At 49.2% G+C, this 15,304-nt stretch overlaps 2 protein-coding genes across 2 annotated transcripts in view; one reads left to right on the top strand and one right to left on the bottom strand.

Annotated features, from left to right (window-relative positions):
- The window catches only part of LOC140388312 (lactase/phlorizin hydrolase-like), a 134,692-nt gene extending 120,043 nt beyond the window's left edge, over positions 1-14,649 (top strand). Inside the window, 1 exon segment of the mRNA XM_072472268.1 lies at positions 13,044-14,649. Coding sequence (XP_072328369.1) covers positions 13,044-13,318 — 275 coding nt within the window. The 3' untranslated portion in view covers positions 13,319-14,649.
- Positions 1-15,304, bottom strand: part of ubxn4 (UBX domain protein 4) — a 105,473-nt gene that overhangs the window by 8,619 nt on the left and 81,550 nt on the right. The window lies entirely within an intron of this gene.

Genomic DNA, 15,304 nt, shown 5'->3' on the forward strand with positions numbered 1-15,304 from the left:
TACATTTAAATATATATGTTAATATTTGATGAGCACTTTGTTTAATCTGTTGCTTTGACAAAATACATTTCCTAATTCTGCTGTTATAATTTTTGTCATCAGTGAGACATTTTTCTCAAGATTATTTCAGCAAATATTTATTACACCAACTGAAACATTTTACTTCTGATCAATGTAAAGTATGTTCTTCTAAAGTTAGAATTGAGTTATAATTTCAGAAAAAGTTGTACGATGGAACTGTGAACTGCATTAGGTTGTACTTAAGCTGGTAGAGGAAAAATAGTTTATTTGCAACACTGTAATTCTTCATTTCAATGAACACAAATGATACATATTTTTCTATTTTTTTTGTGTTTGGCTGGTTACACTGGTGAGGGTAAATTTGTTTACCCCTCATTGCCCAGGATGGTGGTGGTGAGCATTGTTCTTGTACCGCTACATTCCTGGTGGTGATTGTGCAAATATTGTGCAAAATTAAAGCGCATGGGATTGGGGGAAATGTATTGAGGTGGATAGAAAACTGGTTGGCAGAGAGGAAACAAAGAGTAGGGATTAAGGGGTCCTTTTCAAATTGGCAGGCAGTAACTAGTGGGGTACCACAGGGATCGGTGCTGGGATCCCAGCTACGCACAATATATATTAATGGTTTGGATGAGGGTACAAAATGTAACATATAAAAGTTTGCAGATGATACCGAGTTGGGTGGGAGGGTGAACTGTGACGATGATTCAGGGATCCTACAGGATGATCTTTTTTTGGGAGGGAAATATTTTGTTGAAGCATTTGTAATTTTCAGTTTACAGTTTAACATTTTAACATTCCTTAAACAACCGCGCGGGCCGACACACGCAAAAAAACCTAAAAAGGTCTCCTACTACCCCTGCCATATTTACTGATTACCCATGGACTAAATTCTCTGTCCTTGTCTTACACTACCATGCCTCCCATTGTTCTCCCCCCCCCCCCCTTCCTACTGACGTTCAATTTTCCTTGAAGAAGTCGATGAATAGCTGCCACCTCTGGGCGAACCCCTGAATTGATCCTCTCAAGGCAAACTTAATCTTTTCCAGCCAGAGAAACCCTGCCATGTCACTGACCCACGCTCCTGACTTTGGGGGTTCTGAGTCTTTCCATCCCAGCAAAATCCGTCTCCGGGCCACCAGGGAGGAGAAGGCCAGAACATCACCTCCCTCCCCCCCCTTGGCTCCGGCTCTTCCGATACCCCAAATATTGCCAATTCTGGACTCGGAGTCATCCTCCCTTCCAGGACCTCTGACATAACATCCGCAAATCCCTGCCAGAATCCCCTCCACTTCAGACACACCTAGAACATATGTACATGCGTACAGCATGATCTGGACAGGTTGGGCGAGTGGGCAAATCAATGGCAGATGCAGTATAATTTGGATAAATGTGAGGTTATTCAATTTGGACGCAAAAACAGGAAGGCAGATTAATACCTGAATGGTTGTAAATTGGGAGAGGGGAGTGTGCAGCAGGACCTGGGTGTCCTTGTGCACCAGTTGCTGAAGGTAAGCATGCAGGTGCAACAGGCGGTAAGAAGGCCAATGGTATGTTGGCCTTCATTGCAAGAGGTTGAGTATAGAAGCAGGGATGTGTTGCTGCAATTATTCAGGGCCTTGGTGAGGCCACACCTGGAGTATTGTGTGCAGATTGGTCTCCATCTCTGAGGAAGAATGTTCTTGCTCTCGAGAGAGTGCAGAGAAGGTTTACCAGACTGATTCCAGTGATGGTGGGACTGTCATATGAGGAGAGATTGATTCGGTTGGGATTGTTCTCACTGGAGTTCAGAAGAATGAGGGGGGATCTCATAGAAACTTATAAAATTCTAACAGGACTAGACAGGGTAGATGCAACCAATGATGGGTGTGTCCAGAACCAGGGATCACAGTCTGAGGATTCAGGGTAAACCATTTTTGACAGAGATAAGGGGACATTTTTCACCCAAAGAGTGGTGAGCCAGTGGAATTCAGTATCACAGGAAGTAGTTGATGCTAAAACATTGAATCTATTCAAGAGGCGACTAGATATGGCACTTGGGGAGAATGGGATCAAAGGCTATGGGGAGAAAGCAGGATTAGGCTATTGAGTTGGCTGATCAGCCATGATCGTGATGAATGGCAGAGCAGGCTCGAAGGGCCAAAAGGCCTCCTCCTGCTCCTATCTTCTATGTATCTATGATTGTCATTATATACCACGGGCACGATCCTCCCAAACCACGTTTAAGTGCTCCTGCCAGCGGGAAAACCAGAATGATTCCCATTGGCGCTAATCCCTCTGACAGGTCCCACACCTCTGAGATCGGAAGCCGTTTTTAATGGGCACTCCCGTCTCAAATAGCTGCTACAGCCCTCTGCTCTGGATTGCTGGTACGGCATTCCCCCCACCCCTCAGAGTCCCCCTTAATTCCCCCCTCACCCTCCCCATTCCTCCTCTTCAGTAACCCCCTCAACCCCCCAGCCCTCACCCCAGTACCCCACTCAACCCTCTTCCCTTGGCAGTGCCGCCCTGGCACCTTGTAGTCCGAGGGGGTGGCAAGGTGATAAGTACCCTACCAACAATTGCTACCAGGGTGCCGAAGGGCAAGTGAAGATGAAGTTCAGGGGAACGTGCTGGGCTGGAGGGGCTCAGGTCAGGGGTCTTACCTGGGATAGGGCTTGTTTGGCTGCTCTTCCCATCTACAGTCTTAAACCCATTAAACACAGTTAGTGTGTAAAAATTAAAGTTTTCTCATAATAAAGTGAAAGTGTTCTCATCTGTAGTCCTAGACCCTTTAAGAAGTCTATCGTAATGCCAAATTTAAATGTCTGAGATGAAGGTAAAGGTTTTCCCTTTAAAGTGGTGAAAAGCTTTGAAGTAGTTTTCACAGTCAGTTACATTGCCCTTTAAAGTACAGAAGTCTGTGTGTATGGCTGGAATGTTGAAAGCTTTGACTGGATTTACATTCAGTTTCACACTCCATTGCCCTGCTAAAAGCTTCTTGATGGACAGATTGAGTCAGTATCAAACAGGAAAATCAGATTGTTTATTTTCATAGCTCTGCAGGGATCCATTAACTCAAGGGAGTAGGTATTTTCCTAACTGCAGTTTAAAAAAAAAATGCCTTTGTTCTTGAGCGCTTAAAGGGCAATGTAATTGACTGTGTTATGGGCCAGGGTTTAGAAAGTCCAAAGTATATTATGGAGTTCACCTGACCTATAACTTTTTGTTGAATTTGGTTGGGGTGAGCACAAGAGCTGACCCTTCAGGTGGGATTCAACAGTCTTCCCAGGCACTTTAATCAAAATAAACTTTATTCTAATAACTTAGTTAACATTTATATAAACACACAGCAAGAACTTTTATCAATTACAAACAGAAGGACACCCCAAAGCTACAGTAATCTATGTATAACACTGATTGAATCCCCCCTTAACTGTTCTAATTCAAAAACAAAATCCCATAAGCCAAAAAAACTTTTATTGAGGCAGTTATAATTTTAACATGTTAACATTTAAACAGAGAGATCCAACACACACAACTCCACAATAACACACCCAACTCCCCTCAGCCATAAACCCTAACTACCCATACATGATTCCCTGCCCTTATTCGTCACTTCCATGCCTCCGCCCCCCCCCTTGCTGACGGTCAATTCTACTTGAAGAAATCGATGAATGGCTGCCACCTCGGAGCGAAGCTCTGCAATGAACCTCGCAAGATGAACTTAATTTTCTCTAGCCTAAGAAACCCGGTCATATCACTAACCCAAACCCCTGACTTTGGAGGCTCCGAGTCCCTCCAGCCCAGCAAAATCCCCCTCCGGGCCACCAGGGAGGCAAAAGCCAAAACATCGGCCTCTCTCTCCCCCTGGGCTCCCGGATCTTCCGACACTCCAAATATTGCCATCTCTGGACTCAGAGTCACTCTCCCTTCCAAGACCTCTCACATGACATCTGAAACTCCCTGCCAAAATCCCCTCAGCCTCGGACACACCCAAAACAGATGTATATAGTTCACAGGACTTCCCCCTCACCGCCTACACCTGTCCTCCATCTCCTCGAAAAACCTACTCATCCATGCCACAGTCATATGAGTCCTGTGGACCACCTTGAACTGGATCAGGCTAAGCCTGGCACACAACGAGGATGCATTGACTTCCCCCATATCCCGACTTCCAACTCTCCTCCCAGCTCTTCCTCCCACTTCCTCTTCACCTCCACAATTGGGATCCCTTCCCACTCCATCAGTTCCTTTTATATTTCCGAGACCTTCCCCATCCCAATCCCTGCTTTAGACATCACCTTGTCCTGTAGTCCCCTCAGTGGGAAGCGAGAAATGCTCGGGACCTGCCTCCGAACAAAATCCAGTACCTGTAGGTACCGGAACCCGTTCCCAACCGGCAACTCACATTCCTCCTCCAGCTCCTCTAGGCTCAGGAAATCCTCCTCAATGAAGAGATCCCCAAATCTCTCAATTGCTGCCCGCTGCCACGTCCTGAAGCCCCCGTCCAGCCCCCCCCCCCCGGAGCGAACCGGTGATTATCACAGATTGGTGACCACACCGCCGCCGCCTCCAGTCTCATGTGCTGCCTCCATTGCCCCCACACTGTCAGGGCTGCCACTACCACTGGACTTACGGAGTACCGAGCCGGCGAGAACGGCAGAGGTGCCGTTAACAAAGCCTTCAGACTTGTGCCCTTGCACGATGCCGCCTCCACTCGCTCCCACACCGACCCCTCCCCCACTACCTTTTAAAAGATACATATATTTATTCAAATTTTTCAACTAATTTTCAATAAACCCCCCCCCCCCCAAAAGAAGAAACAAAAACACAAGCAGAAATTATACATTGGATTTTCCCCATATAACATTTAAAAACACAAATAGGGAAAAAGCCCCACCTTCACCCAAACGCCACCCCAAAAGAACCCCCCTCCCTCCCGCCCTTGGGCTGCAGCTGCTGCTGACCTCCTCCTAACGCTCCGCGAGATAGTCTAGGAACAGTCGCCATCGCCTGAGGAACCCATGCACAGACCCTCGCAAGGCAAACTTTATCCTCTCCAGCTTGATGAACCCTGCCATGTCATTGATCCAAGCTTCCACACGAGGGGGCTTCGTATCTTTCCATAGTAGCAAAATCCTCCGCCGGGCTACCAGGGACGCAAAGGCCAGAATATCTTTCGCCTCCTGCACTCCCGATACCCCAAATAATGCTAATCCCCAGCTCAGCTTGACCCGGGTGTTCACCACCTTGGACATAGTCCTCGCAAAACCCCTCCAAAACCCATCTAGCGCCGGGCACGACCATAACATATGGACGCGATTTGCCGGGCTCACCGAGCACCTCCCACACCTGTCCTCCACCCCAAAGAACCTACTCAACCTCGCCCCTGTCATATGCGCTCTGTGAGTAACCTTGAACTGTATTAGGCTGAGCCTGGCGCAAGAGAAGAATTAACCCTACTCAGGGCATCAGCCCACAGACCCTCATCTATCTCCTCCCGCAACTCCTCCTCCCACTTGCCCTTTAACTCCTCCACCGAGACCTCCTCCTCTTCCTTCAGCTCCTGGTAAATCACCAAAACCTTGCCTTCTCCAACCCATACACCCAAAATCATCCTGTCCTGAATCCCACGTGCCGGAAGCAGCGGGAATTCCCTCACCTGCTGCCTCACAAACGCCCTCACTTGCATGTACCTGAAAGCGTTTCCCGGGGGTAGCCCAAACTTCTCCTCCAGCGCCGCTCGGCTCGCAAACGTCCCATCGATGAACAGGTCCCCCATTCTTCTAATCCCTGCCCGATGCCAGCTCCGAAACCCCCCATCCATCCTTCCCGGGACGAACCGATGGTTCTCCCGAATCGGGAACCAAACCGAGGCTTCCACCTCGCCCCCGTGTTGTCTCCACTGCCCCCAGATCTTCAGCGACGCCGCCACCACCGGACTCGTGTACTTTGCCGGTGAGAGCAGCAGCGTTGCCGTCATTAGCGTCCTCAGGCTCGTGCCCACACAGGACGCCATCTCTAGCCTCTTCCACGCCACCTCCTCTCCCTCCATTACCCACTTACGGATCATCGCCACATTGGCTGCCCAATAATAGCCACACAAATTCGGCAGCGCCAGCGCCAGCCCCCCCCTGTCCTTGCTACGCTCCAGAAACACACTCTTCACCCTCGGGGTCTTATTCGCCCACACAAATCCAATGATGATCTTGCTTACCCATTTGAAAAAGGCCTTGGGGATCAAAATGGGAAGGCACTGGAACACAAAGAGAAACCTCGGGAGGACCGTCATTTTGACCGACTGCACCCTATCCACTAGTGAGAGTTGCAGCATATCCCATCTTTTAAAATCCTCCTCCATCTGCTCCACCAACCGCGTCAAATTGAGCTTGTGCAGGGCCCCCCCAACTCCTAGCAACTTGGATCCCTAGGTACCAAAAGCTCCTTTCTGCCCTCTTCAGCGGTAGCTCATCTTGGGCAGCACGGTAGCCTTGTGGATAGCACAAATGCTTCACAGCTCCAGGGTCCCAGGTTCGATTCCGGCTTGGGTCACTGTCTGTGCGGAGTCTGCACATCCTCCCCGTGTGTGCGTGGGTTTCCTCCGGGTGCTCCGGTTTCCTCCCACAGTCCAAAGATGTGCGGGTTAGGTGGATTGGCCATGCTAAATTGCCCATAGTGTCCAAAATTGCCCTTAGTGTAAGGTGGGGTTACTGGGTTATGGGGATAGGGTGGAGGTGTGGACCTTGGGTAGGGTGCTCTTTCCAAGAGCCGGTGCAGACTCGATGGGCCGAATGGCCTCCTTCTGCACTGTAAATTCTATGATTCTATGATTCTATCGATCCCCCTTCCCTGGTCCCCTGAATGCACCACAAAGAGCTCACTCTTCCCTACGTTGAGTTTATACCCCGAAATGTCCCCAAGCTCCCTAAGGACCGCATGACCTCCACCATCCCCTCCACTGCATCCGCAACATACAACAACTGGTCATCGGCATACAACGACACCCGGTGTTCCTCTCCCCCCCCCCCCCGGACCAATCCCCTCCATTTCCTGGACTCCCTCAGTGCCATGGCCAGCGGCTCAATTGCCAGTGCAAACAACAAGGGGGATAAGGGGCACCCCTGGCTCGTCCCCCGGTACAGCCGAAAGTACTCCGACCTCCACCGGTTCGTAGCCACACTCGCCACCGGGGCTCTATATAGCAGCCTGACCCAACTGATGAACCCCTCCCCGAACCCAAACCTCTGCAACACTTCCCAAAGATACTCCCACTCCACCCGATCAAAGGCCTTCTCCGCGTCCATAGCTGCCACTACCTCCGCTTCCCCCTCCACCGAGGGCATCATAATCACATTGAGGAGCCTCCGCACATTTGTATTTAGCTGCTGACCCTTCACAAATCCCGTCTGGTCCTCATGAATCACCCCCGGGACACAGTCCTCAATTCTCGTAGCCAGCACCTTCGCCAGCAACTTAGCGTCAACATTGAGGAGCGAGATCGGTCTATACGACCCACACTGCAATGGATCCTTGTCCCGCTTCAAGATCAAAGAAATCAGCGCCCTGGACATTGTTGGGGGCAAGGTCCCCCCCTCCCTCCCCTTATTAAAAGTCCTCATTAGCAACGTGCCCAGCATGTTCACGTATTTCCTGTAACATTCAACCGGGAATCCATCTGGCCCCAGGGCCTTCCCCGCCTGCATGCTCCCCAATTCGTTAACCAGCTCCTCCAGCCCAATTGGCGCCCCCAAACCAGCCACCTCCTCCTCCTCCACCCTCGGGAACCTCAGCTGATCTAGGAATCGTCGTATCCCCTCCTCCCCCGCTGGGGGCTCAGACCTGTACAGATCCCCATAGAAGTCCCTAAATACCTCGTTTATTCTCACCACACTCCCCCACCATATTCCCCCCTCTGTCCTTAACTCCACCAATCTCCCTCGCTGCCTCCCTCATACGAAGCTGATGTGCCAGCATCCGACTCGCCTTCTCCCCATACTCATACACCGCCCCCCCCTGCGCTTTCCTCCACTGTGCCTCTGCTTTCCCCGTGGTCATCAGGTCGAATTCCCTCTGTAGGTTCCGTCGCTCCCTAAGTAGCTCCTCCTCGGGGGCCTCTGCATAACTCCTGTCCACCCTTAAAATCTCCCCACCAACCTCTCCCTCTTCTCCCTGTGGGCCGTAATGGAGATTAGCTCTCCCCTGACCACCGCCTTCAACGCTTCCCAGACTACCCCCACCTGCACCTCCCCATTGTCGTTGGCCTCCAAGTATCTTTCAATACACCCCCGCACCCACCCCCTCATCTGCCAACAGTCCCACATCAAGGCGCCACAGCGGGCGCTGGTCCCTCTCCTTCCCCAACTCCAGCTCCACCCAATGCGGGGCGTGGTCCGAGATGGCTATGGCCGAATATTCCGCTCCCTCCACTTTCGGGATTAGCGCCCTACTCAAAATGAAAAAATCTATCCGGGAGTAGGCTCTATGGACATGGGAAAAGAAGGAAAATTCCTTGGCCAGCGGCCTGGCAAACCTCCATGGATCCACTCCCCCCATCTGGTCCATAAACCCCCTGAGCACCTTGGCCACAGCCGGCTTCTTACCCGTCCTGGACCTAGAACGGTCCAGTGCTGGGTCCAGCACCGTGTAGAAGCCCCCCCCCCCCATTATCAAGCTTCCTACCTCCAGATCCGGAATCCGACCCAGCATGCGTTTCATAAATCCGGCGTCAACCCAATTCGGGGCATATACGTTCAGCAGTACCACCCGCACCCCCTGCAACCTACCACTCACCAATACCCGCTACAATATTCAAGTGCCTCGAACGACACCCGCTTCCCCACCAGTATTGCAACCCCTCTGTTCTTCGCATCCAGCCCTGAATGAAAGACCTGCTCTACCCATCCCTTTCTCAGCCTAACCTGATCTGCCACCTTCAGATGTGTCTCCTGGAGCATAACCACGTCTGCCTTCAGTCCCTTTAAGTGCGCGAACACCCGGGCCCTCTTGACCGGCCCGTTCAGGCCCCTCACATTCCAAGTTATCAGCCGGATCGGGGGGCTACTCGACCCCCGCCCCCTGCCGACTAGCAATCTCCTTTTCTAGGCCAGCCATGTGCCCGTGCCTCCAGTCCCCCAGGCGGCGGACTCCCGCCCCGACTACCACTCCTACTTCCAGCTCCCCTTTGGCCAATGCAGCAGCAACCCAGTTCCCCCCCCCCCCCCCGCTAGATCCTCATCTAGCCATTTTGCTCCCCCAATGACACTCCCCTAAGTCAGCTGACTCCTGCCCGGCCTCTCCTGCCATTCCATCGACCCGCCCAGTGTGAGAATCCCCCCACCCCTTTGCAGTCAGTGTGCGCTCCTGTCCAGCACTGCCCTTCCCCCTGGCCCCGCCCCATCCTTTCCTAACACGGGAAAAAGCCCGTGCTTTCCTGAGCCGGCCCCGCCCCCTCTGGCGCAGCTCCTTTTTGCGGCATTACCCCAACTCCCCATCCCCGAGCCTCCACCCCCCTCTTCCTCCGCGGGGCCCTGCCCCTCCAACACAGATGCCCACACTCTCCCACAGCCCCCACATCAAATCCATTCACCCATCCCCAAAACAAAAAGAACATTCCCCAAACGCAATAAACACAGTAAACATCCCCCCACGACAAACCCTCAGTTTGAGTCCAACTTTTCAGTCTGGATAAAGTTCCATGCCTCATCAGACGTTTCAAAATAGTGGTTCCGATCTTTGAACGTGACCCACAATCGTGCTGGCTGCAGCATCCCGAACCTCACCCCCTTCCGATGGAGCACCGCCTTAGCCTGGTTAAAACCAGCCCTCTTCTTAGCCACCGCCGCACTCCAGTCCTGGTACATTTGGATCTCCGTGTTCTCCTACCTGCTGCTCCACTTTTTTTTGGCCCATCGCAGGACACACTCTCTGTCCATAAAGCGATGGAACCTCACCACTACAGCCCATGGCGGCTCATTGGCTTTGAGTCTCCTTGCCAGGATCCGATGAGCCCCATCCAGCCCCAGGGTCCTCGGGAAAGCTCCCGTGCCCATCAGCGAATTGAGCATCGTGCTCATATATGCACCGGCATCGGGCCCCTCCACTCCTTCAGAGGAGACCCAGAATCCGAAGATTCTTCCTCCTCGACCTATTCTCCAGGTCCTCAAATTTTTCCGCTCACCTCTTGTGCAGCGCCTCGTGCGCCTCCACCATCACCGCCAGGCCCCAGATCTCGTCCTCGTTCACCGAGGCTTTTTGCCGCACCTCCCGGATCGCCGCCCCTTGGGCCTTCTGGGTCTCCACAAGTTTCTCAATCGCCGCCTTCATTGGCGCCAGCATTTCTGTCCTCAGCTCCGCAAAGCGGCGTTTAAGAAACTCCTGCTGCTCCTGCGACCACTGCGCGCGCCACGCTGCTTGGTCCCCACCCCCTGCCATCTTGCTTTTCCTCCCTTGCACTTTCCGCTGCACCAGGATCACTTTTTTAACCGCTCCACTCCTGGTCCAATCCATATAGTGTCGGGGGAACCTTGCTGTCACCTTCCCACACTGGAAGCCGTCGAACAATTGCCGTTGGGGCCCCTCTGAAGAGCCTAAAGGTCCGTTCCCGGCAGGAGCTGCCGAACCTACCTAGGCATAAACGCAACCGGAAGCCACTACCCATTTCCTAACCATCGATATATTAGCTGCCCAGTAGTAATTAATAAAGTACGAAATGGACAAACCGCCCTCCCCGCGCCCCTGCTCAAGAAGGACCTTCTTCACCATCGGGGTTTTCCCGGCCCATATAAAACCCAAGATCGCCGCATTCATCCTCCTAAAAAATGCCGCAAGGATGAAGATTGGAAGACACTGAAACACGAACACAATCTCGGGAGGACCGTCATTTTCACAGTCCGTATGAGCACGCCCCACCTACGGAAGTCCCCTTTCATTTTGCTCAATCATCCTGCCCAAATTTAATTTATGGAGCTGCTCCCAGTCCCTTGCCACTTGAATTTCCAGGTACCTAAAACTCCCTCCCACCACTTTGAACAGCATCTCCCTCAGTCTCCTCTCCTGCCCCCTTGCCTGGATTGAAAAGACCTCACTCTTGCCCATATTCAGTTTGTAACCTGAGAACCGACCAAATGCTTCCAATATCCCCATAATTCCTGCAATTCCCCCCAACAGGTGTTATATAAAGGAGCAAATCGTCCACATAGAGCGATGCCCTATGTTCTACCACCCCCCCCCCCCCCCCTCTCACTATCTCCCGCCAAACCTTCGATGCTCTCAGTGCCATTGCCAAAGGCTCTATGGCCAGGGCAAACAGTAGTGGGGAGAGTGGACACCCATCTCATCCCTCGACACACACTAAAATATTCCGATCGAACCCGGTTTGTCCTTTCATTCGCCACCGGTACCTGATATAGCAACCGGACCCAATCCACAAATCCCTGTTCCTCCACTTTCTCCATCAGCCCAATCACTGCTGCCATTGAGGTGGACTGCTCCTCATGCTCTCCCGCCAGTTGCTCCAACCTCTGGATCACCTGACCCTAGGCTGCCAGTCTCGTCTCCACGCGGTCAACCACCGCCTTGATAGAGTCCACCACCCGGGCCAGGTCCTTCGAACTTTCATTCTGCTATTGGATGAACGTCTCATTCAGGAAGCTCACCAACTGGAATCAGCCATTGTACCGGCAGGACCAGACCCTGCATTTCCGCATGCGCTGTCTGTTTCTCGCTCGCCTCAACCAACTGGTTCACTTTTTTCCGGGCACTTCTGGACTTCAGCTCCAAAACTAGAGGTCACTCTCTTCTGCTCTCACTTCTCCATCTTTTTCTTACAAAATTCCTGCGACAAACCGGCGTGAAGGCCACAAAAGGGACCATCATGAGCGGGAGCTGCCAAATATGCAACCTCTCCATGGCCGCCACCGGAAGTCCAAAAAAACATTTTCAAGGGCGGGACTCTGCATTCTCACTTGAATAAGACTGGCTTTTCCTGAAATTCTGACCCCGTCTCACCAACAGGTTTAAACCTTTCCGGAAAGCAAACTATATCTAAAGCCACCACCAAGGTGATTTTTACTGGAACAGATATTTAAAATGAAAATCGAGGCCAAAACACTTATTTCTCCTGTCTGAGTCCACAGCAGTCAAATCTGAAAGCGAAAGTAAAAGCAGCTCACAGAGCCACAGACCAGCTCCACGCACACAATGATATCACTGAAGCCATGTGATAAGACCTTTCTTAAAGGGACACTCCCGTGACAACTGTGAAAACTACTTCAAAGGATCCACCACTTTCAAGGGATAACTTTTACCTTCATCTCAGACATTTACATTTGGCATACTGACAGACTTCTTAAAGGTTCTCGGAGTACAGATGAGAGCATTTGCTGAACTAATAATAATAATAATCTTTGTCACAAGTAGGCTTACATTAACACTGCAATGAAGTTCGTGAAAATACCCTAGTCAGCACATTCCGGCACCTGTTCGGGTACAGAAGGAGGATTCAGAATGTCCAAATTATCTAATAGCATGTCTTTCGGGACTTGTGGGAGGAAACCGGAGCACCCGGAAGAAACCCACGCAGACACGGGGAGAACGTGCAGACTCCGCATAGTGACCTAAGTCAGGAATGGAATCTGGGACCCTTGTGCTATGCCATAGTGCTAACCACTATGCTACCGTGCTACCCATTAAATGCTGAAGTTCTGAAACTGTGGGATTTCCACCAGGGCTCTCCCAGTCATCCAACATAATGGAAGATCAGTAAAAATCACAGAGGAACTACATAAACAATTGCTTAGGCGGTCTGTCTGGACTTTCCACGAGCGATAAAGCAGCAGATTGAGGAAATTAATCCATCCCTCCCACTATGGAAATTTCAGGTGCTGGTAATTAAAACTATTAGATAGATTATGTTTTTCTCTTTTTAATTTTCATAATTTTAATTGGGGAATTGCAACAATTCTTTTTTTGGTATTAATGAAAATGTGACAGTATATGAGGCAGTGTTTCACTAAATATTTACAAGTTGCTTCATTTTCTAGCTACCACCATAGAACCCACAACAGTGAGACCCATCGCTACTATCAAAACAACAGTCACAACGACAACTAACGCTGGAAAGGTTCATTTTCTGGGATTTGAAATGTCTAATGTGAATGCCACAAGTGCTTTGTATACTTTGTTTTTTATTTTAATAATTGCTCTTATTATGTTGGCTATCGTTTCGTTTAGAACTTGGAAAATGAGAAAAGTGAACAAACGTAAATCAACTCCACAAACAACTGAATTATCGATAAATCCAAACACTAACTTTTAAAGTTAGAATTTCTGCAGATGGAAGAGAATGAGGGGAAGAGATTCCATATCTCTCAGCATATTTCCTGCATAGCATCTGCAAAAACCCAAAAGAAAGTTGTTTATGCTGCTTCTCTAGAACCTCCGCTGAAATATGTTCAGAGACTGGAAGGATCTTGCAGAAATTCCAGGCAAATGAATTTTGTGTTGTCTGAATTTTCAATAACCTTCAATTGATTTTTTAAAAAATGTAATAAACACTGCAGATAATTTAGGGTTGCCAACCTTTCAGAATTGGAGTCTCCAGGCTACTGATGAGAAACCCAGGAGAAAAATCATAGGCCATTAAAAATTGTTTTGTTTATATTTCTTTGAACACTTTCATTTATTGGTTATAAATATATGGGACATGGGTTTAAAAAAAAACTTTGACTTGACAGCCAAGAAGCATCCAATCAAATAAAGAAGAGTCTATTAGATTTCCAGTTGGCTTGAGAAAGTAATCTGCCACAACTGACCAGAGACACCTTGGTGTCCATGTATCTAAATGGTTAAATTTGATTGATTTGAAAAAAAAGGAATAAATGTTACTTGGTTTTATAAATAAAGACATAGAATAGAAAATTAAAATGTTGAAACCTGAAACATCATCAATCTTTTTCGGCCTCAGTTTTGTGGACAATTCAGGGCAATACAATTCAGGACAATGCACTTCAGGAAAAGATGTGAAGACCTTAGAAAGGACACAGAGAATGTTCAACAGAAAGTTATCAGGGATGAAGGTATTCCGTTCTGAGGATAGATTGGAAAAGTTAGAACTGTTTCCCTTGGAACAGAGAAAGTGACAATTTAATAGAAGGTTTCAAGATGATGAGAGGTTTTGCTGGAGAAAAATGATTCCCTCTGGAAAATTGGTCCATTACCAGAGGTTGTTAAATTCAGAATCATTGGCAAAAAGATATAGGAAGGATTTGAGAATATTTTACTCCGTTGTCAGGATCTGGAACACTGAGGTGATGGTGGAAGATGATTCCATAAATAATTTTAGAAAATAACTTGGAATTTACTCAAGCGAGAAACATTCAGGGTTACAAACGCTAGGGATCCGAGACTAAGCACAACTCTCTTTCAATGAACCAGCACAGGCATAATGGACCGAATGGTTGTCTATGGTTCTATCTGATTCCATGTATGGATGTGTAGGGTGACCAATGCCATGATTGTGGGACAAGGTGGTGAGAGGCAGGGGGAGTCATGTGATGACCCCTCCAGGAGCATATCCAGGGTTGGCAACCCTCAGAAAATTTAGTCCATGAAATATGATCTGTTTTAATAAACAATTTGTAACACTGATTTTACTTCAAATTTCATTTTCATCTTAGAGTAAAATGTTTCTGTTCTAGTTTGCATTGCTTGGAAGACCTGCCAGAACGCAAAAGCTCTAGGCATGTAATTTCCTTGGCTGACCTTATTAGGAGAACGATGCTGGAACGGTGCTGGTTTAGCACACTGGGCTAAATCGCTGGCTTTTAAAGCAGACCAAGCAGGCCAGCAGCACGGTTCAATTCCTGTACCAGCTTCCCCAAACAGGCGCCGGAATGTGGCGACTAGGGGCTTTTCAGAGTAACTTAATTGAAGCCTACTTGTGACAATAAGTGATTTTCATTTCATTTTTCATTTCATGCACAATTTGAGGTACAAACTCTTCTGATTCTAGGGATGACACCATTGTTCTGAGATGAAAATTTTGTGCAAGTCAAATGAAAGTGATGGTGACAACTAAACTAAAGAGAAGAACAATTTAGAAAGCTTCTGGAGCATTAAATGTCACCTCAAACCAGCCATAACCTTTGCCAAGGCTGGAAATAGATGGAATTAACAAGCAAGAAGGCTGAAGAAAAAGCCTCAGCTAGTTGAAGCCTTCTTACTTTAAATAAAATGTTCTCACTTGGCTCCATTTGTTCCTCACTCTCGTTATGTTTAGAAAGTTAAAATCGTCTACACCCAG

This window comes from Scyliorhinus torazame, chromosome 2, assembly GCF_047496885.1.
Source record: "Scyliorhinus torazame isolate Kashiwa2021f chromosome 2, sScyTor2.1, whole genome shotgun sequence".
Lineage (NCBI taxonomy): Eukaryota > Metazoa > Chordata > Chondrichthyes > Carcharhiniformes > Scyliorhinidae > Scyliorhinus > Scyliorhinus torazame.